Genomic DNA, 25,585 nt, shown 5'->3' on the forward strand with positions numbered 1-25,585 from the left:
ATGGTGGTGGTAGCTACACATTTGCGTAAGTATACTGTAAAACCCTGAATTGTAAACTTTGAATTGACCTGTATATATAGGAGTTATAGTTTACCTACATTCTTATGAAAAAAAAAATCCCTGGAGCCATGCTATACAAGAAATGCAGGTCAGTTATATAATGAATGACTTTATTGCTGGTTCTGTGTCAGAGAGACTATAGACACAGGTCTCCTTGCAACTGCTCTTGGCATTGCTCTATAATCTCTTATGAAGAAGCATAGTTAAATTACTTATGTAAGTCATAGACTCCAAACTAGGTCAAAATATTTATTCATAAAAGAGACCCTAAAGGGGCCAGCACTGCGGTGTAGAAAATAAAGCCACCATCTGCAGTGCCGGCATCTCATATGGGTGCCAGTTTGAGTCCCAGCTGCTCCATTTCCGATCCAGCTCCCTGCTACTGGCCTGGGAAAGCCGTGGAAGATGCCCCAAGTCCTTAGGCCCCTGCATCCCCGTTGGCTCAGCTCCTGCCATTGCAGCCATCTAGGGGAATAAAACAACAGATGAAAGACTTCTCTTTCTACTTTCTCTCTCTCTCTCTCTCTCTCTCTCTCTCTCTCTCTCTCCCTCCCTCTCCTATCTCTCTCGCTCTCTCTCTCTCTGCCTCTGTTTCTCCTTAACTCTGACTTTCAAGTAAATAAATAAAATCTTTTAAAAAAGACACTAAAAGCACTCATACAAGCATTAGATTAGTTATGTTGCTTTTTCCACCTGCAATTCCAGTCCACAAAATCTGTTTGTTTATATGATGTATTTAATTTGATCAATATAAGTTATATTTTAACTACTTGATACAATTCTTCTGGAGTATAGCACGAAGAGTGACAGAAAGAGACAGCTTATGGAGAGGAAGCATCACATTTCACCAGGATGTCTGTGAAATCTGTTTCAGTTCTGCTACTGCTGCTACAGCTGAGCTGTTGCTTCAGCTCTGGGAGTTGTGGGAAAGTGCTGGTGTGGCCTATGGAATTCAGTCATTGGATGAATATGAAGGTAATCCTGGATGAACTTGTCCAGAAGGGTCATGAAATCACTGTTCTGAGATCTTCAGCTTCTGTTTTAATTGATCACAAGAAACAATCTGGAATTAAATTTGAAACTTTTCCTACAACTTCCACTCAAGAAGAACTGGACGTCTTTTTCACAAACTGGGTCAATATATTGATAAATGATGTGTCAAGAGAAAAATATTGGGAATATTTTCCACTATGGCAAAAATTCTTTTTACAATATTCTGAAATTTATGAGAATTTTTGCAAAGACCTAGTTTTAAACAAGAAACTCATGACAAAACTGCAAGAATCAAAGTTTGATGTGGTTTTTGCAGACGCCATTGCTCCCTGTGGTGAGCTGCTGGCTGAGTTTCTGAAAATACCCCTTGTGTACAGTCTTCGCTTCACTCCTGGCTACACGTATGAAAAGTATAGTGGAGGACTTCTGTTTCCTCCTTCCTATGTGCCTGCTATTACATCTGTTATAAGTGGTCAAATGACATTTACAGAAAGGGTAAAAAATGTGCTATGGATGCTTTATTTTGACTTTTGGTTCCAAACATTTAACGTGAAGAGGTGGGATCAATTCTACAGTGAAGTACTAGGTAAGAAATGCTTTTAATTTTTGATTTGAAGCCCTAACATACCTTTGATGTTGAAGATGAGTATGTATGAATGTAAAATCAGAGGAAGTAGTCTTTTATATGTAAAATATGAATTGAAACTATAACAAAGCCAAACAATCTTCCAAATTTATAGAAAGGGTTACTTTACAGGGTCAATGAGAAGCTAGCGGCTTGTCGTTAAGAAAGGACATTCTATAAAGTCACACAATGACAAATGCAGTAGTGTGGATTTTTATAAGCAACTACATGTCTATTGTATTCTATTTTATTCATGTTGTACAATGTTGTAGACAATTCTCTAATATGTTGATGAATGTAATCATGTACATTGAGGCATGTTTCTAGAACAACTATCAGTGTGCCACTGAGAAAATAATTGTTCCTTGTTTAAATCTGTCTCCTTCTTAAAATTAACATATTATCTGTATTACCTAAAAGATGCCTTTTCAGGTGAGAGCTACTTAGTAATATGCCATACACAAAAACCTATACATTGAGGTTTTTAATGTTCCTACATTCCTTCTTTAAGTCTGTGTAGTGCTTAAAATCTTTGGAAATATAGGCATATATATATATATAATTAGTCTATATTTTTAAATTATGTTTCTCCACTTTTTACAAAAGTGATCCAAATAAAGGTGAATAAAATATTTTTCTATAATTTAAAAAATTATGTAGTATCTGTTAAGTATTTCTATGTAAATAAATGCTAAGTTTGAAGGCAAAGCAAAAAGCAGCAGATGAAATTCAACCACATTCAAAGAATTCACAGTTCACCTGAAAAATCAAGGATTAGGGATAGCTTGTTAAATTGTGGAAACTGGACTGAATATTCCTGGAAAAGCGCTATGATTATGGTAGTATTACTTGATTGTGAAGCTAAAATAATTATTTATATTTCCATCCATTGCTTTTGTAACTTTATACAGAAAACAGTTGCTTGTTTCATTCTATAGTGGCCTATTTTTAAAGATTGATTTATTTACATGGAAGGAAGAGAAACAGAGGGACACACACACACATACACACACACACGCGTGTCCCTGCCTACAGGGAGATAGCATTATCTTCCATTTGCTGAATCACTACATGAATGGCCATAAATGGCTTACTCTAGGCCAGGTTGAAGCCAGAAGTCTGGAACAACTTTTTGGTCTCCCACATGGATGGTGGAGGCCTACTTGGTCCAAGCAGTCACATTAGCAGAGACTTGGATCAGAAGCACAGAATATGAGACTCAAACTGATACTCCAATATCAGATGCTGGTGTAGCAAGCAGTGGCTTAATGGACTGTGTCAAAATGCTGGCCCCTATGATAGACTATTTTAGTGACTATGATTGGTAATATGCTCAAGTGATATTAGAGAGTGTCCCCTTACATTGCATTTTGCAAATATTTGTAACATGTGAACAATGTACACATTATACATGTAAATTATACATAAATAAAAATGTTTGCGGCTGGTGCTGTGGCGCAGTGGGTTAAAGCCCTGGCCTGAAGTGCCAGCATCCCATATGGGTGCCGGTTCCTGTCCCGACTGCTCCTCTTCTAATCCAGCTCTCTGCTATGGCCTGGGAAAGCAGTAGAAGATGGCCTAAGTCCTTGGGCCCCTGCATGCACCTGAGAGACCCAGAAGAAGCTCCTGGCTCCTGGCTTCGGATAGGTGCAGCTCTGGCAGTTGTGGCCATCTGGGGAGTGAACCAGCAGATGTAAGACCTCTCTCTCCATCTCTACCTCTCTCTGTAACGCTTTCTTTCAAATAAATAAAATAAATCTTTAAAAAAATAAAAATAAAAATGTTTTATCTCTATGAAGACACTTTCTACATCATTAACTGCATCATTCTAACCTCTCCCAGGAAATTACATGGTACACTTCATGCAACAATTATCTCATTATCTTATCTTTTCTTCATTTTTTCTCTGCTCAGGAAGACCTGTTAGTTTCTATGAGCTAGTGGGGAAAGCTGATATTTGGCTCATTCGAAGCTACTGGGATTTGGAGTTTCCTCGCCCACTACTGCCAAATTTTGAATTTGTCGGAGGGCTCCAATGCAAACCTGCCAAACCTCTGCCTAAGGTAAATGTGTTACTATTCATTTTCTTATTTTGCTTTGCTTTTTCAGTACAAATGACTCTCCATTCTTCATTTAGCACATCTGACTCACAGGAAGAGATATTGGATCTGGGATAAAATGCCACACCAGCCAGAAACTTATTTAAGAGGACATCAAAAAGTATATGGAAATTTTGAATTAAAAGATAATATGCATTGTCCATGAACTTTTTGAAGTCCCCTTGTGTATTTCTATACCAACACATACATCCAGGCCTTATTACCATTGTAGAATAAAACAGAATATGTGGAAGAATTTGACAACAGAGCCAGTTAAATTAAGGTCTTCATTATTTGACATATAAAAATCAACATTTCATTCAAAGTATATTCACAGAGAGCCTTGGATATCAGAGAGACAAGTGCTGGACATAGAAACAAGGGAGGCACAAAGGTTCCACTCTCTGGACACCTGACTTTCTATTTAGAAGATAAACAATTAAAATAGTGGGAAAATATTTTGAAAAAGGAGGTCCACAATACTAACAGAACATAGAGTAGAGATCACAGACCAGCAAGAAAAGGAAAAGTTTTATTGGCATCACTATAAATTATAGAACATGTTTGAGGCCGGTGCCGTGGCTCACTAGGCTAATCCTCCGCCTTGCGGCGCCAGCATACCAGGTTCTAGTCCCGGTCGGGGCGCCGGATTCTGTCCCTGTTGCCCCTCTTCCATGCCAGCTCTCTGCTGTGGCCCGGGAGTGCAGTGGAGGATGGCCCAAGTGCTTGGGCCCTGCACCCCATGGGAGACCAGGAGAAGCACCTGGCTCCTGCCATTGGATCAGCGCTGTGCGCCGGCTGCAGTGCGCCGTGTGGCCATTGGAGGGTGAACCAACGGCAAAAGGAAGACCTTTCTCTCTGTCTCTCTCTCTCACTGTCCACTCTGCCTGCCAAAAAAAAAAAAAAAAAAAACAAAAAAACACTAAAAACATGTTTGAAGACATAGATACATTTACTAAGATTTTAACATTGCACAGTGTTTACAAGTATTAAAATATCTCACGTGTGCTATGAATAAGTATAGCTTTTATGTGTCAGGTAAAAATGAAAATATAAATGAATACATTAAATATCTGTGACAATCAGTAATCCAGAATTGACGTTGTGATTGTTTCTGTTTTTATTAGTACAATTAATCATCTAAAATGCAAACACTTCAGATATAGCCTCATTCAACAGGAAGTGGTTTACAAATGAATAAAATTACATTCTTAAGCCAAGTCATAGAGAAGAAAAATGCTTTAGTTTCATTTAAAAGTAAATATCTAAGTTTGGCAAAATGATGAACAAGATGAGGACTAAAGTTGTATTATAAGCACTGAGGCTCTTCACCAGTATCCAGCCTAACAGGAAAACAATTTCTCAATAATACACACGTGTGCCCTTCAAAAATATTTGCAGCCAATTCCAACGTTTAATTGCTTCCATCACAACATTACATCATTCCTCATTGCAATCCCAGAGGATTATATCAAACATGAAAGAATGGTGTTACCTTATGAGAGCCGTGTTTTCTGTCTAAGAGCAGCCTCCTGGATACCCCAGTAAAGCTCTCTCAGGAAACGTTTGTCTCAGCATCATCGATGCCTGACAGAAGTTGGTGACAAGGGAAACGCTCACTGCATTTGGAATGAAGACCCAGGAATTCCTGCCACTTTCACCTAGAAACAGCCTTTACTTGGTAATTGAAATAAATTTTGTCAGCCAGTAAAATAGTATACTTTACAAACAAACACAAGGATTTAACCTATTTCAGATTCATATCCCACTATAAAGATTTACGTAGAAAACAAGTATTTTTACTGCAATATTATGCAATCTTTTAAATACTTCTTAATCTACCTGCTATTATAACAATATAAAACTAATATCAAATAGCTAATACCCAATTCCTACTTTGGATGCCAGTAGTTTCAGCTTTTTAAAGTAAATTTCACAGGTACAAAGGCTCAGGCAATATTAGCAAAAGTCTTTCACAATGCATCTCTATGCTCATAATTTCCTGATTTGTCTGAAGAGAAGGTGACAGTGTTAGTAGCAGGAGGAAAAGAACAAGACATGAGAAACAGAGGAAGGGAGGCACTATTATGTTGATGACTATTTACAATATCTGTTGTTTCTCAATTGTGCAGACAAGATTTGAATCCAACACAAAGATTCTGAAGTCAGTCTTTGAAATATCTTTCTGGGCACGTGCCATGACACAGTGGGTTAAGACACCACCGTGATGCTGGCATATGGGAATGCTGGTATTTCAGTCCTGGCTCCTCTGCTTCTGATCCAGCTACCTGCTAATGCACCTGGGAAGGCAGAGGATGATCTGCTGCCCATATGGGAGACCTGGATGGAATTCCTGGCTCCTGACCTCAGCCCTGGCTGTTGTGGTGATCTGGGGAGTGAACCAGGGAATAGAAGTATTCTTTCTTTTTCTCTTCCTCCTTCTCTGTCACATTGCCTTTGAAACAAATGAATACATCTTTAAAAAAATCTTTAATTCTCAGTTAATCTGTCCTTTCAGAAAAAGAAATAAGAAATTTGACAGATTGCATCATGAGTTTTAAAAATACTTATAGCCTTTGTCTGTATAAGATACCACACATGAAACTATACAGAGAAGAATAACTTGGATGTGCAAAATCAATATTTATAGCAGCTATTTATAAAAACAACCACTAGAAATAAATAGTGTTTATAACACTATTATAAGTAATTCACCAAAAAATTTTAATAACACTAAATCAGTCAAATGTGGGATGTAATTGATAGTAGTTGGACAAAGAAGATAAATATGCTTACTTTTTTTTCTGCAGATGACAAATAAATATAAATGGATTACAATTCTCTATGTCATATAAAATGTACATAAACTATGAAGGCTTTATAAGAAAAATAATTGGGGCACATTGGTAGCACAACAATGTGATAATAAATAATAGGACCACCGATACACTTTGAAATGGAGAAGATGAAAATTTTATAGCTATATGTCTTACCACAGTCCCCACTCTAATAATGACTGCTTCTACTCCATTTTTTCTCCTTCGTTGACTGCGCTAGTCATTTCAATACTGTTTGCTGTGCTGCTGCACGTTTGTGATGGAGCAAATTTTCTCTTCCCAGGAGATGGAAGCCTTTGTGCAGAGCTCTGGGGAAGAGGGAGTGGTGGTGTTTTCCCTGGGGTCCATGGTCAGCAACATGACAGAGGAAAGGACCACTGTGATCGCATCAGCCCTTGCCCAGCTGCCACAAAAGGTGAGAAAAAATGTCCTAAGGGTGGGCAGCGACTTAGTGAGTCTGACAAACTCTGCAAAGTGACCGGTTACAGAAACTTCCTGTGTGAAAGGTAAACTGTTTATAGCAATGATTTATCTCAGATATCACTTTACCAACAAACACTGGCTGGCATTGTGGCACAACAAGTTAAGCTGCCATACTGGTTTATCAAATCAGAGTGTTGGTTTCAGCCCTAACTACTCCACTTTTTATCCAGCTTCCTTCTAAAGAACATAGGAAAGCAGGGAAACATCGTCCAACTATTGGGTCCCTTGTCACTCAGGTGGGAGACCAAGATGAAATTCCTGATTCATGACTTTGTCCTATCCCATTTGGGGAGGGAGTCAATGGATGGAATATATCTCCCTTTCTCTCTCTCTCTCTCTCTCTCTCTCTCTGCTATTCTCCCTTTCCAATAAATAAATAAATCCTAAAAAAAAAAAAAAAAAACCTAAACTCTACTTATCAGGTGCAAAAATTTTCACAGAATGTGTGTAAATATTTTGGAATTAGTATTTGATCAGAAAGAGATATATTTAACAGGTGCAATGGGAAGCTTCGTTATCATCACAACACTGCCCTCAGGGACACAGAAATCACCATGCCCCAACCTCTAGCCCTGTAATTTGATGCCACTGTGTGCATTAAAGGTGTTATCAGAAAGGAGTTAAATTGTAGTTGTTAACTGCACTGATAAAACAGCAGTAAGCAGGATTGGATAAAATTTCTGAAGTGTTAATATGTAGCTTTGGATTCCCAGGTAATTCCTGACTCTTTAATCCCCCCAATTTTGCATTAGGCCCCTTCACAGTGCTGTTCAGTAATCTATTTAGTGGAAGGAAGATCAGGGCTCACTAACCCTGGGCTCAGGATTCAACTCCATCAAACAGATTTAGAAAAAAATAGAATACTCTTAAGGCTGGATTTGGCTGTGCCTGAAGCAGGAAGATGTAAGAAAAAGTGGGGAGATGGGTTTTCCCAAAATAGACCCAGTGCATTATAATATGTGGCCCCACAGGATGTGTTCCTGGCCCATTAGATTAACACCTCCTGCAGACTGAGGAACAATAAAGGAATATAAGAAGGAGTCAGAGGAGCAGGCCTGCCTTGGGAAGAGGTTCAAATGTTCCCTATAGATACTAATTTTCTAATCTGTGCAAGAAAACTTTGACCTTCTAGTATTTAGAAACCTTTTAGCTTCCTATCTGATATGGGTTTCTATTAATCACCTATGTTAGATTTTGGCAGAGAACCTGACATTACTTTTACCACTCACATAGCAAACAGAAACCAAATCCTTGTGGACTGTACCCTGATCTATAAGAAGAATTTATAATTTCCAAGATCAGTGCCTTATTTTGCTGCGGGGCTATAACAGCGTTTAGTGACTTTGGCTGTCAGTGTGTTGTAATGCATCATGGAGGCCTTTCTAGTCAGTTAAGCAAAAATTTAACCTGACAGTTTCGCATCTTTTCCAGCCACCATGTTACGTATGAGCTGGCTCTTCTTTTCTACCACTAAAGACTTTCAAATACTAGAAACAGTGATAATACTGGTGTTTATTTCAAACATGGCACTTGAGTGGCAGGTGTTGTGGTGCAGCTGATAAGCTACTGCTTGGGATGTTCACACTCCATATCGGAGACTTTGGGATGAAGTGTCACCTCTGCTTCCGATTCACTTTCCTGCACATCTGTGTCCTGAGAGGCAGGTCGTGGTATATATACTCCTTATCCCTGAAACCCACAGGGCTCTCCCAGGTGGAGTTTATAGCTTGTACGGCCTCACCCTAGCTGTTGTGGGCACTGGGCAGTGAACCAGTGGATGGAAGATTTTTCTCTATCACTCTTTCAAGTAAACAAGCAAACTTTTTCAAAAATGTCACCTGAAATTCTTCCTGGAAATGAGGCTTAATCATTTGTAATCTAAAACATTAGGCATAGTTCCTAAGTATAATTTGTTTCTCACACATAGCTTACTTCATGCATTTACTTTTTTGTGAATTTAAAGATGTGAAATTCTAATGAAATAAATTATAAACCAGTGGATATTAGTAAAACCTCATTTCATCTTAAAAAATAAAGTTGAAGATAAAACTAACATAGAAAATACATGTATTTAAAAGTGTAGATCCTTAATAATGTTATTCTTTTTTTGCACTAGAAGTACACATGCATACCTTTTCTTAAATATTATACTTTGTCACTGATCATCTCACTTGACTAAAGCACTAAGTGTGAAAATTGTGATTATTTCACACCTGGTTGAATATAAAAATAGTACTGCAAATGTTAGTATTATACTTACTCAACATTTTAGCAGTTCTCATCCTTGATATCTCTTGTCTTCCTTTCCTTGTCTTTCCTGTGGAAGGCATTTAACTAGGGAACCTCTCAACCTCTGTAGAATTCTAACATGTTCTAATTTGAAATTCAACTCATGAAACAGATATTTTGTTTTTACCTAATAGGTTCTTTGGAGATTCGATGGAAAGGAACCAGATACCCTAGGTCCTAATACTAAGCTATATAAGTGGATGCCTCAGAATGACCTTCTTGGTAAGACACTGGAGAGCAAATGCTGAAAACACGAGTAACAACCAAACAGGATGAGAGTAGTTCAACAGGAAACTCATTGACCATTCATTAAAAAATAAGAAAAATTAAACCAAATGTCTTCCTGTTTGTTTTCCAGTTCTAGGGAAAATATAATGAAGTAAACTCTTGGCTTTTTATCATACATAATCAAATTCTTACTGTGTAGAATCAAAGTATACTTATGTTGACTATAGTTACCTCTTACTGAGATTTCTCAATAATTCCTGTGGGAAGGGAATTTGGCACAGCTGTTAAGATGCTTCTTGTGATACCAGCATCCCACATTGGACTGCCTAGGTTCAAGTGCCTGATCCACTTACAACTACACCTTCCTGTTCATGTATACATTGGGAGGTAGTATGTGATGCTTCAAGTCTTTAAATTGCTGTTGCCACATGGGAAACCCAGACTGGATTCCTAGATCATGTCCCAACCCCAGTGGTTGTAGGCACTTAGATAGTAAACCAGCAGATGGAAAATTTCAAAAATCTCTCTCAGTAAAATAGGTAAACTTTAAAAAGTAACAGTAAGAATAATCTCTTGGGTTGTCTCCCTGTGTCCTATTTCAGTTATTACATCTGTCCTTTCTCCTAGTATGCTTTTTGAATGCCACCAAAAATGATCTGTCACCCATTATGACTGAAATCATATTTTCTAAGGGAAAAACCTATGATATCTATCATAAAATGATAATAAATTTTAAGAGGAAGGTTGGCCTCTCCTGTTTTTTTAAAAAAAATTATTTGAAAGAATTACAGAGTGAGGTAGAGACACAGAGAGAGAGAGAGAGGTCCTCCATCCACTGGTTCACTCCTCAGATGGCCCCAGTGGCTGGAGCTGAGCTGAGCCGAAGTCAGGAACCAGGAGTTTAATCCGAATGCAGGGGCCCAAGGACTTGGGCAATCTTCTACTGCTTTCTCAGGCTATAGCAGAGAGCTGGATTGGAAGAGGAGCAGCTGGGACTCGAACTGGAACCCATATGGGATGCCGGTGTTTCGGGCTAGTGCTTTCACCCACTACGCCACAGCGCTGGCCCCTCTCCTCCTTCTGCTTCCAGCACCATGATCATGCCATCCTCTGTTGCCTTATATATCCTCCATGCAATACTCAGTGGATGCACCACTTCATTCAGAGAAAATGTTTTAACATGCACTTGGCCATTTTTAATTTTTTTCTGGCATATGCAAATTTCTTTTATCCAGAATACACTATCTTTTTTCCACTTGTGAATCTTGCATTCACTGTTCAAATTTCTATTTTATACACCACCTCTTCCATGTAGCCTTCACCTACCTCTGCAGGGGACTTAGATGTCTCTTCCTCTTGACCTGAAAGGAATTTAAATACAGTTACATGGCTATTAAATTTTCTAGACAGCTCTGACTCTGTTAGTGGCTCATGCTATAAATTTCTCATTTCATTTCTAGGACTTTCCATTAATAATTTTACTGAAAATCGCTTAATTCTAGGTCATCCCAAAACCAAAGCTTTTATAACGCATGGTGGATCCAATGGCATCTATGAGGCGATTTACCATGGAATCCCTATGGTGGGGCTTCCCTTGTTCTCAGAGCAACCTGATAACATTGCCTACATGGCAGCCAAGGGAGCAGCTGTTAGACTGGACTGGAAAACAATGTCAAGTACAGATTTCCTCAATGCCTTGAAGACAGTCATTAATGATCCTTCGTGAGTATTGCTTTCTTTTGATTCCGTAGTATTTCTAGATAAGTTTTCACTTGAAGTCTAAGGAGACAATAGTTATTCTGAAGATGAACAATATGTTGACATTCATGAATAATTCATCAGGGTTTTATAGAAGTATTTTCAGAAGTTCAAAGACAGTATGCAATGTGTCTAGTAGCCAATAAATAGAATGAGGGGAATCACAGAACAAGGTAGCGGGATTACAAGGAAGCATTAGGAACAGAGCTGAAGCTGGGAACTGTGAATGTTATAATAGTTCTTGCTGACTTTCAGCAGTTATAACTTTCCTACAACATAAGAACTCACCACTTATTATCTTAAAATAAATTCTATTCTATATATTTCATTTATAAAACATGGTATATGGAATATATAGATAGTAAGAGAAAAAGAAGAAATTAATTAATTTCCATTATCTCATATAGTTACTCATATATTTGTCTTGTAAAATTATTTTAAATGATTTATTTTCAGTAAATCAGTATAACTTAAAAATATCTACTTCCCTTGACAATTAATACTTCCCCAAATTTCTCTTCTAATATTTTCATTCTATTTCTTTTAAGTAGTAAACAACTAGGGTTTTCAAATTTACTCCATTAAAACTAGTTTTTTTTTAAAAAAGGCAGTATTTCTTTTAATTTTTTTAAATGTATGCTTATTTTATTTTTAAAAGTTTGATTAGTTTTTACAGATTTGATGTGCTTTGTAGATACAATTCTAAGAACATAATGATATTCTAATCCTTCCTCCCTCCATCCTTCCCTCCCCTTTCCCTCACACCCTCTTTTCTTTTTGCTTTTTGACTTTATTTTAGTTTTTTGTGAAATAACATATTTTAAATTTACATTCCAGTAACAAAGCCTAATACTTCACTGAATAAGATTAAAAAGGAAAAAGCAAAAATCTCTTAGTTTAGTGGGAATATAGACAATGGATATAAAAATAATTAAATTGAAAAATCATCATTTCACTCACATATACTACATTTAGTAATCACAGATCATTAACTACAGTAGTATAAATTCTTTTTTGAGAGATATAAAGCAAAGTTTAACAAGCCTATATTTGCAATAATACTGTTAAACATAGACTTTTCTTTTTTCTCTTTTCTCCTAATTTTAGTGTTTTTTTTTTTTTTTTTTTTTACATCTAGCTCTGACATACAAGGAATAAGATGTATTATTTGTCTTTCTGGGTCCAGCTTATTTCACTCAACATGGTAGCCGTTTGTATTTCTTCTTTTGAGAACTGTCTGTTGAAGTCCTTTGTCCATTCCTAAACTGGATGGATTTTTCTGTTGCCCTTGTTGAATTTTTTAAGTTGCTGATGTATTCAGGGTATTAATTCTTTGTCTTATAGGTGGTTTGTAAATATTTTTCCCATTCTGTTGGATGTCTTTTCATTCTGTTGATAATTTCCTTTTCTGTGCAAAACCTTCAGCATCTTAAATTGCCCCATTTGTTAAGTTTCTTGCTTTTGCTGCCTGTGCTTTGGGGTCTTGTCTAAGTTGTCTCCTATACCAATGTCTTGGGGTTTTTTACTTATGTTTTCTTCCGGCAACTTTATAGTCTCAGGTCTTAAGTTCTTTGACTATCTTGAGTTTATTTTGGTATATTATGAGAGGAATATATATATCCAGTTTTTCCAGCACAATTTGCTGAAGAGAATATCCTTACATCTCTGTATGTTCTGAGCACTTTTGTTAAAAATCAGTTGTATATATGTATGTGGATTAATTTCTGGGCCCTATTCTGTTCCATTGATCTATGTATCAGTTTCTTTGCTAGTCCAAACTGTTTTAATTACAATAGCTTTGTAATATGCTTTGAAGGCAGATATTGTGATGCCTTGAGCTTGTTTTATCTTGTTCAGGATTGCTTTGGCTATTCTGGGTCTTTTGTGATTCCATATGAATTTTCCAATTGCTTTTTCTTGTTACGTGAAGAATGTTATCCGTATTTTGATAGGGATTGCATTGAATCTGCAGATTGCTTTAGTGAGTATGCACTTTTTTTATTTTTATGTAAGGTATACAAACTACATGCATTTCATAAATACAAATTTAGAACATATGGATTCTTTGCACCCTGCTCTCTCTCCCACATGCATTTCCACCCTTCTTTTTCCTCTCTCTCCTATTCCCATTCTTGTTTTACTGAGATCTATTTTCAATTAATGTTATTCACATAAGATTAACCCTATAATAAGAAAAGAGTTCAACAAATAGTATAAAAAAAAAAAAAATCTGTTCCTCAACAGTTGAGACAGGAGCTATTCAAAGTCAACACATCTCAAAGTGTCAAGGTGTGATATTGATTCTTCTGATTCATGAGCAAGGAATATCTTTAAATTTTTTTGTGTCTTTGATGGTTTCTGTCATCATTGTTTGATAATTTTCATTGTAGAGGGTTTTCACTTCTTTGGTTAAATTTATCCAGATATATTTGATTGTTTTATTTCTATTGTGAATGGAATTTCTTTCCTAATTTCTCCATCTGTGAGTTCATCATTAGAGTACCAACTCATGACGTTTATTGATTTGAGAATGTTGAATCACCCTTGCATTTCTGGGATATATCCCACTAGATAATGGTATATGATATTTATGATGTGTGTTTGAACTCAACTTGCTAGTACTTTGTTAAGAATCTTTGCATCTATGTTCATGAAGGTTATAGGTCTGTAGTTTCCTTCTCATGTTGTGTTTTTAGTTTTGTTATCAAAGTAATGCTGGCCTCATAAAAATAATTCATCATACTTAAATACTGTTTAATATTTCAGAATAGTTTTTTTAAAAGATTTTATTTATTTTATTTGAGAGATGGAGTTACAGACAGTGAGAGGGAGAGACAGAGAGAAAAGTCTTCCTTCCATTGGTTCACTCCCAAGTAGCTGCAATGGCTGGAGCTGCACCAATCCGAAGCCAGGAGCCAGGTGCTTCTTCTGGGTCTCCCACGTGGATGCGGGGCCCAAGCACCTGGGCCATATTCTACTGCTTTCTCAGGCCATAGCAGAGAGCTGGATTGGAAGTGGAGCAGCAGGACTAGAACCAGCACTCATATGGGATGCCAGAACCACAAGTGGAGCATTAACCTATTGTGCCACTGCAAAGGCCCCAGGAATAGTTTGAAGAATATTGGAATTACTTCCTTTTTGAAGTTTTATAGAAGTTGATAGGAAAGGAGTCAGGTCCCAGACTTTTCCTTGATGGAAGATTTTTGATTACGGCTTCAATTTTGTTGCTTGTTATGGATTTGTCTAGATCATTTATATCTATTTGATTTAATCTTGGTAGGTTATATGAATCCAGCAATTAATCCATTTCTTCAAGGTTTTCCAGTTCATTAGCATATAGTTTGTCATAGTAGTTTCTTACAGTCTTTTCATTTCAGTGGTGTCAGTTATAATGTCTACTTGTTCATCTTTAATTTTTATCTATTTGAGTTTTTTCTTTCTTTTCATTTTGTTAGTCTGGAAAGAGGTTGATCTATTTTGTTTATCTTCTCAAAAAATTTTTTTGCTGTGTTGATCTTGTATTTTTTTGCTTCAATTTCATTTATTTCTGCTCTGATCCTTTTGATTTCTCATTCTTTACCAATTTGGAATTTGGTTTTTTTTATGCCTTCAAGATGCATCATTAGATCTTTAAATGTGAAACATTTCTCATTTTAATGTAAGCATTAATTCCATAACCTCATCTCATAATAATGCTTATGCAAAAAAAAAAAAACACTTATGCTCTATCCCAGAGGTTTTAATATGTGTGTTTTCATTTTAATTTATTTCAACAAAGTTTTTTATTTCCTTTTAATTTCTTCAATGACCCATTGATAATCCAATAGTATATTGTTTAATTTCCAAGTCTTTAAGAGTATTTATTATTTTTATTATTGATTTGTAATTTTATTCCTTTATTGTCTGAGAAGATACTTGGTATGATTTCAATCTTTTTAAATTTTCTGAGATTTGATATATGGCTTAATACGTGGTCTATCCTAGAAAATGTTCCATGTACTGATGAGAAGAATGAATATTATGTAGCTTTTGGGTGAAATTTCTTGTAAATGTCTGTTAGGTCCATTTGCTTGATTGTATGCTTCAACACTATTGTATCTTTATTGATTTTTTGGTCTGGATGACCTGTCCACTGATGAGTCACCCACTATTGTTGTATTAAAGTCTATCTCTCTCTTTAGGCCTAATAATATTTTTTATATATCTGGGTGCTGCTTTTCTCTTATACTCTTTAGGATTCTTTCCTTGTCTTTAACTTTTTTTTTTTTTTTGACAGGCAGAGTGGACAGTGAGAGAGAGAGACAGAGAGAAAGGTCTTCCTTTGCCATTGGTTCACCCTCCAATGGCCGCCGCGGCCGGCACGCTGCGGCCAGTGCCATGCGCTGATCCGATGGCAGGAGCCAGGTACTTATCCTGGTCTCCCATGGGGTGCAGGGCCCAAGCACTTGGGCTATCCTCCACTGCACTCCCTGGCCACAGCAGAGAGCTGGCCTGGAAGAGGGGCAACTGGGACAGAATCTGGCGCCCCGACCGGGACTAGAACCTGATGTGCCAGCGTAAGGCGGAGGATTAGCCTAGTGAGCCGCGGTGCCGGCCTCCTTGTCTTTAACTTTTTACAATTGACAACAATGTGCCTTGGCAAAGACATTTTCTGTTGAGTCTCCTTGGGATTCTTTGACCTTTATGTTCAGGATCCAATTCTAAGGGAATATTGTATTCTTGAGTTGGAGGTGTCATGCTATCTTGATTCTTCATGTCTTCTGTGTCCCTATGTCAATGTCTGCCCATCTGGTGTAGAGGTCCCTTCTTTTTTATGGAATAAGAAAAGACCTTATGGTTTAGCTGGAAAACATGGTATCACTTGGCTTGTTGCCTTGACTTTGGTTACACATGAGCACAGGATTGTTGCAGTTGATTTCTCAACAATGTTGCAGTGGATTCATTTTTGAGAGGAGGAGCATGGTGGAGGCAAGAGGCGTGGAGTCACCACACAGACCCTGGGAGTTGGGTGAAAGCGGGCCTGAAGCGAGCAGCCCACAGACTCGTTTATTTCAGTTAGTACAACAGCTTATATAGTCAAGACCAGTCAATCCGGTCAAGGGGTGGTCTATGCCCCAACCAATCACAGCCTGTTGCCAGGCAGTTTCCAAAGCCATCCAATCATAGCATGTTGCCAGGCAGGCTCTTGTTGCCAGGCAGTTTCTGAAACCATCCAATTTCGGCCTGCCATCAGTCAAGTTTTTTTGTCATGTGGTTTCCTCTGTTGTCATGTGGTTTCCGAAGCCATCCAATCACGGCCTGTTGCCAAGCAGTTTCTGGTGTCAGTGGCCATCTTGGCATGACCTTTTCACTTCAGCGGCCATCTTGGCATGAAATTTTCACCTCAGTGGCCATCTTGATATGACCTTTTCACCTCATTCCACCACATTTTCCCCTTTTTGTTTATTTTTGCTACAGCTGTTTATATAGCCAAGGCCAGCCAACCCAGTCAAGGGGCAGTCTATGCCCCAACCAATCACAATCTGTTGCCAGGCAGGCTCCATTTGCCAGGTGGGTTTCAAAGTCATTCCTGAGTAACTGACGCTCGCTTGCCAGTGGCCATCTTAGCATGGCCTTCTCATTCCACCAAATTTCCCCCTTTTCATTTATTTTTGAGCAACGGGAGGCATGATTCTCGACCATACCATTATTGACCCCATTTCCATGTGGTCTCTGTACACAGCTGTGCCTGTCTTAGGTTGTCCCCATATCTTACCCGTCATTGACTAACAGTGGTCAAAACAAGAGACCACAGGAGTGCTTGCTCAGATAGGGGTAGGAATGAGGAATAATTGTTATCAGGAATGGCATGACCACACACAGGCTATGGGCCATTTGAGTGTCTGACCAGAGTTAGTGTGGTACAAAACAGTAACAGATGTGGCTATGGGCAGTTTCTCAGGGTAGGATGATAGGGCAGGTGCGTCTGCTAACAAGGCAGACTCTCAGTCTTGTTCAGCTGATTCTGATTAGCTGTCAGTTGCAGGCTTGATGTTTCTGGCTGGTATCTAAATGGGCTATCCCACATTCTCTGGAAAGACATAAGCGGCCGGCGCAGCCATAGCTCAATAGGCTAATCCTCCACCTGCAACGCCGGCACACCGGGTTCTAGTCCCGGTTGGGGTGCCGGATTCTGTCCCGGTTGCTCCTCTTCCAGTCCAGCTCTCTGCTGTGGCCTGGGAAGGCAGTGGAGGATGGCCCATAGTGCTTGGGCCCTGCACCCGCGTGGGAGACCAGGAGAAGCACCTGGCTCCTGGCTTCGGATCAGCCCGGTGCACCAGCCGTAGCGGCCATTGGGGGGTGAACCAATGGAAAAAAGGAAGACCTTTTCTCTGTCTCTCTCTCTCTCTCACTGTCCACTCTGCCTGTCAAAAAGAAAGAAAGAAAGATATAAGCATATCCTCGACCCTTGGTTAGCAGAGGGTGTGGTCCTTTCCATTCTCCTGTCAGGGGGTCTTTCCACCTAACCATAGGGGCTGGGGTCTGCCATGGAAAGGACCCCCAGTGTTTATAAGCTGGGCTGATTCCTTGGGAATCAAAAGTAAGAAAATTGATAGTGAAAGGACCTCAGTCAAAGCAAGCTGTGGGTCTGAGGGCATATGATTGTTTTTCTGTCTTTGTAAGAGATCTTTAATTGTTCTATGAGTTCTTTCAATGATTGCCTGTCCCTGTGGATTGTATGGGATACCTGTGGCAGACTGTATGTTCCAAGATTTCAGGAAGGAATTAAATTCCTGTGATGTATACACTGGCCTGTTATCAGTCTTTATGGTCCAGGGGACACCAAGGAACAGCATGGCTGACTTAACCACCTTTATCACATTACTAGCCTTTTCTCCAGATTGGGCTGCTGCAAACACAGTCTTTGAATAAGTATCTACCACCACATGGACAAACTTAAGTTTACCAAAGGAGTTAATGTGGGTGATGTCCACTTGCCATAGCTTATTAGGAGCAAGGCCTCGCGGGTTCACTCCTGCTTGTTGCAGTGGGCCTAACGGGGCGAGGGGTGCACAATTCTTGCAAGAGTGCACTAGGTGTTTGCATTGCTTCATTGTTAGCTCTGGGAAAAGCAATTTTATGTTGCTTGCTGACATATGAAATTTTTGGTGTAAAATACGGGCTTGTTCTAAATGTCCAATGGAAGCCATGTTGCAGGAGATAAGACGATCAACCTTTCTGTTGCCTTGGAAAATAAAGCCAGGTAACCCAGTATGTGATCTTACGTGTGAGATATACCATGGATGTTTTCTGTTCTCAGTTAGCTCTTTAAGTGTTGTGAACATCTGGTCAACTGGCTTATTGTTCGGATTAAAGACTGCAAAAGGGATCATCTTTGCTACCTGTACTGAGTATTTGCTGTCTGAAAATATATTTACCGGTCAATAATGGCTAAGGAGTAGAACCTTGACTATTGCTCTTATTTCTACCAACTGTACTGATCCCTCGTGGGATTCTACATGGATCTTATTTTTTTCTGTTAAAGATTTGATCACAAACAGCAACTTGCTGGCATCCGTAAATGCATGTGGTGCCATGGGTATAGATTGATTAGCAGGGAAAGCATGTTTTGGATAGTCTATTTCTAAGGTTTGTAGTGTCTGGAGTAGCCTGTCTGCTGGCAGGTGATTGTCAACCTGTCCTGGGAAATTCATCATTAAAGTTTGGAAAAGCATGCTATTCTGCATCAATGTGGACAGTTCTAATTGTGATAGTGGTAATCACCTCAGCGGCCATCTTGATATGACTTTTTCACATCCTTCCACCACACAGGATTGTAGTTTTGAGATTTCTTTTGTCATAATCAGTGTCAGCTCTAGCTGTAACACAGTGGTCTGATCTCTGTTGCAGTTTGTAGGGCTTGAAGTGTGGCTTTGAGATGAATAACGGTTCCCTTGAGTATGCATCTTTGGCCCACAGTAGGTCGGTGTCAGTCTTCCTGATGAATGTGATAACAGGGCCTTTTACTTAGTACTGAGAGAGACAAGGGTGGGTGACCCCTTGTCCTATGGGCACGCTGGCATCACAAGCAGTGGCTTTACCTTCTAGGTTACTATGCCAGACCCTGGACACATATTTTAAAAGTGCTGTACTTTAATTTGATTACAAATGTTGTTCATCCTATTGAGCACCCTGAAGAGCACATTTATTTTTCTTTTTTGAAAAGGAATATATCTTTCAATTGCTAATTTACTATAGAAATGTCTTTCCACATTCTTAAATTGTTAATAAATGTAATGCTTAAGAATGAGAATGTGTTAATTAGCTGATAAGTTGAGTGTGTTTGATGTGACACATATTGTACTAGCTTTTTGCACATACACTGTGACTTCTTCATTATAGCCTTTCCCAATTGTGTTGCCAAAATATATTAGGAGTCTTGTACTCCTCTTAAACAGTCCTCCCACCATTTTATTTTTAATTACAGGATTAAAATTACCTCATTTGTGATTGCTACAATGTTAAGGAATACACTTTGTGGCTTATACATGTATCCTTCTGTCTTGTCCATTAGTCCTTGATAATTTCAACACAAGAAACAACAGTAGTTGAAGTGATTTGAGTACCCACCACATTCCAAATTCACAATAGTATGAAAATAAACAACTATAATAATAACAACATTCACTGATGGCCTATTGTATGATACGAATAATTTTAAATATTCTGAGAGTCAATATATAAACATAATAAATGGATAATAACAATACTGTCTTTTTCCATTTCTTTTAATAATGAAAAAGTAGGATAAGAACAATTTATTAAAAAGGACAAGAAATTTTCAGCTTCAGTAACCAAAGTAAGACAATTGGCTTCATATGTTCATAGTTTTTCTTTTTCTTTTTTTTTTTTCTTTCTTTTTTTTTTTTTTTTTTTTTTTTGACAGGTAGAGTTAGACAATGAGAGAGAGAGACAGAGAGAAAGTGGTTCAGCTCCCAAGTGGCCACTAGGGCTGGCACACTGTGGCCAGCGCACCGCACCAATCTGAAACCAGGAGCCAGGTGCTTCCTCCTGGTCTCCCATGCGGGTGCAGGGCCCAAGCATCTGGGTCATCCTCCACTGTGCTCCTGGGTCACAGCAGAGAGCTGGACTGGAAGAGGAGCAACCAGGACAGAATCTGGCGCCCCAGCCAGGAATAGAACCCAGGGTGTCGGCGCCACAGGCAGAGGATTAGCCTAGTGAACCCCAGCATCGGCCTATTTTTTTCATAGTTTTAATTATTAATGGATATATTCATGATTAAGGTCAACACCAATTCCTGATTGATATGGACTCCTTATCATCTTTGTCCAGAAAGTACCTGAACCTTTTCATGGAGTTGTATCCTATATGTGAATTTCAATACTGATTTGAATCTTGTATATCAGGTCCATTAACCATTTCTCATAGAATAATTGAAGCCCCACAACTAAGATTATAGTTTTGTTTTGTTTTAGTTACATACAGTGTATGAAGCATTACTTACAAAGTCTTTCATGCTTTACACATCAAATGAGTTTTGTTGTTATTGTCATTTTTGGTTTTCTTTGCTTTTAAGAATTAACTGATTCCAATTTCTAGTTTTGAAGGATAGAATATTGTTTTCTGCCAACCCATCTCAATGCATTTTGTAATCCTGTACATCCAACAAATTCCAATGAAGAAACACAGATCTCTGTGATGTTTACTGAAGAAAAGAATTTATTTCCCCTACTCTTTTATGAGACATTCATTTTACCATTTCTGGTGCATCCTATAAATTTATATCAATTGATTTTCCTTCAGCTATAAAGAGAGTATCATGAAGTTATCAAGAATTCACCACGATCAGCCCATGAAGCCCTTGGATCGAGCAGTCTTCTGGATCGAGTATGTGATGCGCCACAAAGGGGCCAAGCATCTCCGCATTGCAGCCCATGACCTTACCTGGTACCAGTACCACTCTCTGGATGTGATTGGGTTCCTTCTGGCCTGTGTGACAATCATTACTTACCTTGTCATAAAATGCTGCTTATTTGTTTATCAAAAGCTTGCTATGACAGGAAAAAAGAAAAAGAAAGATTAGAACTCTTTCAGGCATAAGAATAGTAATATGACAGATGACAGCATTCAATTTAATTCAGTCACTATGGATAAACGTGTGGCAAGATTTCCTTTCATATGTACAAAGCCTGTTCATCCCTAATTCATGCAAATATTTTATTATGTATTTAAAAACTAAGACATGCATAGTTCTAATATCAGAAATCATCAAATAGTTCTACTTTACTGCTGACATAAATATATGTGTATATGTGTATATAAAATCATAACAAAGTATGAGATTCACTTGAACTTCAGCTTGTTGACTTGAGAAGATGGAAAAGCATGAAGTTTTCACATGCGTTCACAGAAAAATCATCTGCCTGAATACAATGCAATCAACTGGTGTATACATGTTCTTATTGAAGAAAAGCAGAGCCAGAACCTTGTTACAGGTTGCAAAACAGATATTATCTAGACTTCCGTGACATGAAGAAAAGCTCCAGGATAAAGTGACTTCAACTGCAGCTAAGACAAAAGTGAATAATTTTAATTAGAATTAATAATTAGCATTGGGTAGTTAAGAAGCATGAACCAAAGGCAACTACTAAGCTTCATGTAAATGGTAAAGTACAGAAAAATGAATTGAAATATTAGTAAACTGGTTTAGTAAGGTGGACTAGAAAGTATTGTTTGCGATTTGACTGGATTGTTTTCTCATCTAAAGACTAGACATGGTGGCCAGATTAAGCTTCAAGGGTGTAATCCAATTCTATGTGTAGATAGAGGACAGGCTATTATTGGTAAAGTCTCCTAGCGCAGTGTTCAGGCAAATCTTTTGTTCAACTTGAAATTAGGTTCACATTTCTTGTGCCATAGAAACATGCTATAATAAAATTTTTGCTTTAAATTTTTGGATGAACCTTACTTGCTTTATAACAAAGTCTATGCATTCTAGTGAAATATTTGGTTAGAAAATAAAAAATTAAAAGTTTCCACATAAGGCTTTGAATATGCTTAAGTTAGAAGTAACTAGATAGCAAGCCCCCACACACACATACACACAATGGAGAGGCTAGGTTCCTTTAGTTAAGAATGCTATCCTTATCCCAACTAGTAGTCCAATCCCTCTAGCTTGTAATATTGGAAGATTTCCCTCCTCCTGTAATAATACCTCCCATCTTAGTCTTGCTTTGTCCAGAAATACTTCAAACTGCTTTAATACCCGGCATACACAGGATATGGGAACCAGAAGTTTATATTAACTTTTTATATAGCCTCCCTTCACAACACATTGAAGAGAAAATGGATAACATGAAGAGCCAAATATTCTGTACAACAATTTTAAAGCCTACTCTATAGAAAGCAGTTAAATAGCACAACATTTCATATTATGCTTCTAAATATTGTTAACCATATACTTGGTACTCAGAATGCAGATGGCAAAGCATACACAGAAAGAAGAAAATAATTTTACAGCTATGTTTTTGCTGTGTATTTTATTAGATATACACTAATATAGTCAGGTGGAAGAGGGACTGATTTTTTTGACTAGAGAATAAAAGCTCGTCAAAAGGAGCAGTGAGGACTATAAAGTGGATGCCTAACAATTTACCCTCAAAGCACTCACATATTACCTGTGTTTGATGAACAAAATGAGCAGAAATATTGTCATGGTGGTTAAGGACTCATGAAAGCTTTCTTTAGCTAATTAGCCAAGCTAAAGCTTGGCTAAATTTCTAAAATGCCCTTATAATAACAGAGGTTATCATTCTTTTGCCCTCCAGGAAACCAACCAGCAAAATACTGTAATCATCTCTGAATCTACTGCACACTCTTTCGTTGTAACTAATCCACTTGGGCTTTGACTGGGCCACTTCCGTCTCTGGGGGGCCTTGCTTTGATTGTGCTTTTACTAAGGGGTATATTGGTAAGGCTATGTTTCCTTTTCTGTTACAATGCTTAAAAAATGTTTCAGGATCAGAAAAAGATCTCAAGCACAACACATTTTAGTAAAATATTAAGAAGTAAAACATAAAGCAAGCATCCTAAAATATGTATGATTGAACAGTCATAATATCTTTGCAGGATATCCAATTAGATTAACAACTGATTTCTCATCAGAAACTACAAGCTGGGAGAGAATGGGAAAGCATAGTCCAAATCCTATAAGAAAAAAAAAAAAAACTGTCAACTCATAATACTGTATCCAAGGATGTTCTCATATCTATTTTAAGGTAAAATGAAGACTTTCCAAAACAAACACATTGAAAGAATTTGTCATCATTTGTCCAGCTTTATAAATGATTCTTAAGAATATGCTACACACAGAAGCAGAAAAAGATAATCTGCATCTTGAAAGAATGTGAAAGCAGAAAATCACCTACATAAAGGTGGAAAGGAAATACAAAACAACAAATAAGAATATTTATGGGAAAATGGCAGGACCAAGTCATTACTATTTGAAAATAATCCTTAATGTAAATGGCCTAAATTATTCAATTAAAAGATATAGATTGGCTGAATGAATTAAAAACCAAGACTCATCTATTTGCTGCCTGCAGGAAACACATTCCACCTATAAATATATACACAGACTGAAAGTGAAAGGATGGAAAAAGAAATTCTGTCCTAACAGAAAGCAAAAGTGAGCAGAAGAAGTCATCCCAATATCAGACAAAAAAGACATGAGGGCAAAAACTGGTAAAATAAAGGAGGGCATTATGTCATGATTAAAGGATCAATTCTATTGGAAGTCATGACTATAATAAATGTTTATGCATGCAATGATAGGGAACGTAGCTGTTTAAAACAAATGTTAATGGGTGTAAACACAGAAATAAGTTCCAATACGATAATAATTTGGGACTTCAACACCCTATTTTCATCATGGGACAGAACAACAAGATAAAATATCGATGAAGAAACAGCAGAGCTAATCTATAGTAACCAAGTGGATCCAATTGATATCTAAAGGGCATTTTATCCCACAGCTGAAGAATACACATTCTTTTTATCTGTGCATTGAAATTTATCTAGGATAGACCATCCTAGGCCACAAAATAAGTCAACAAGTTCAAGAAAATTAAATTCATACCATGTACCTTTTCTGACCACAATGGAATAAAGCTAAAAAATAACAACTTAAGAATCTCTAGAAAATATGCAAACCCATGAAAACTGAACAACATGCTCATGAATGACAGTGGTTCCATAGAAGAAATCAAAAGGTAAATCAAAGGGCCAGTGATGTGGCATAGTGGGTTAAGCCACTGCCTGTGATGCTGGCATCCCAAATGGGAGCCAGTTTGAATCCTGGTTGCTTCACTTCTGGTAAGTCTCCTTGCTAATTGTCTGGGAAAGCAGTGAATGATAGCCAAAGTGCTTGGGCATCTGCACCTACATTGCAGATCTGAAAGAAGCTCCAGGCTCCTGGATCTGTCCTGGCAAAACTCCAATCATTGAAGCCATTTGGGGAGTGAACCAATAGATGCGCAATCTCTCTCTCTCTCTCTCTCTGTAGCTACTCCTCTCTCTCTAACTCTGACTTTCAAATAAACAAATAAATGTTTAATAAAATGAGATAAAATATTCTAGAAATGCATGAAGATGACAACACAACATATCAAAACTTGTGGGATATAGCAAAAGCATATTAAGAAGAGAGGTAATAGCAATTAGTGTCTCTATCAATAAATTTGAAAGGAATCAAATAAATGATCTAACAATGCATCTCAAAGATCTTAAATAAAACAAGAATAAACCAAACTGAAAATCTGTAGGAGGAAACAAATAATAAAAATTAGAGAACAAATGAAAAAAGCCTAAAAAATCAGTGAAATGAAGAGTTGTTTTTTGAGCTGTAGAAAATGATCTATTTAAGATCAATAACCAAGGAAGATATTGAATCAGTAATGAAGAAGCCCCCAACAAAGAAAAACATACAATCAGCTGGCTTCACTGCTGAATTCTACCATACTTGTAAAGAACTAATCCAAATTCTTCTCAAACTGTTCAAAACAATTGAAACACAGAGATTCTACCAAACTCCTTCTCTTAGTCTAGCATCCCCTTGGTCCAAAATCAGAAAAAAATACAACAAAGAAAGAGAACTATAGACCAATATCCCCAATGAACATAGATGCAAAACTCCTCATTAAAATACTAGATAA

The 25,585-nt window shown here is 37.7% G+C and overlaps 1 protein-coding gene across 1 annotated transcript; it reads left to right on the forward strand.

Moving 5' to 3' along the window:
* Positions 1-857: 857 nt before the first annotated feature.
* On the forward strand, positions 858-23,949 carry LOC138842998 (UDP-glucuronosyltransferase 2B16-like). The gene is made up of 6 exons (XM_002717132.5): positions 858-1,639; positions 3,593-3,741; positions 6,898-7,029; positions 9,521-9,608; positions 11,117-11,336; positions 21,177-23,949. The coding sequence occupies exons 1-6, from the start codon at positions 913-915 to the stop codon at positions 21,454-21,456; spliced, it is 1,596 nt and encodes a 531-aa protein (XP_002717178.1). The 5' UTR covers positions 858-912; the 3' UTR covers positions 21,457-23,949.
* The last annotated feature ends 1,636 nt before the right edge of the window (positions 23,950-25,585 follow it).

This window comes from Oryctolagus cuniculus, chromosome 8, assembly GCF_964237555.1.
Source record: "Oryctolagus cuniculus chromosome 8, mOryCun1.1, whole genome shotgun sequence".
In the NCBI taxonomy this organism is placed as follows: domain Eukaryota; kingdom Metazoa; phylum Chordata; class Mammalia; order Lagomorpha; family Leporidae; genus Oryctolagus; species Oryctolagus cuniculus.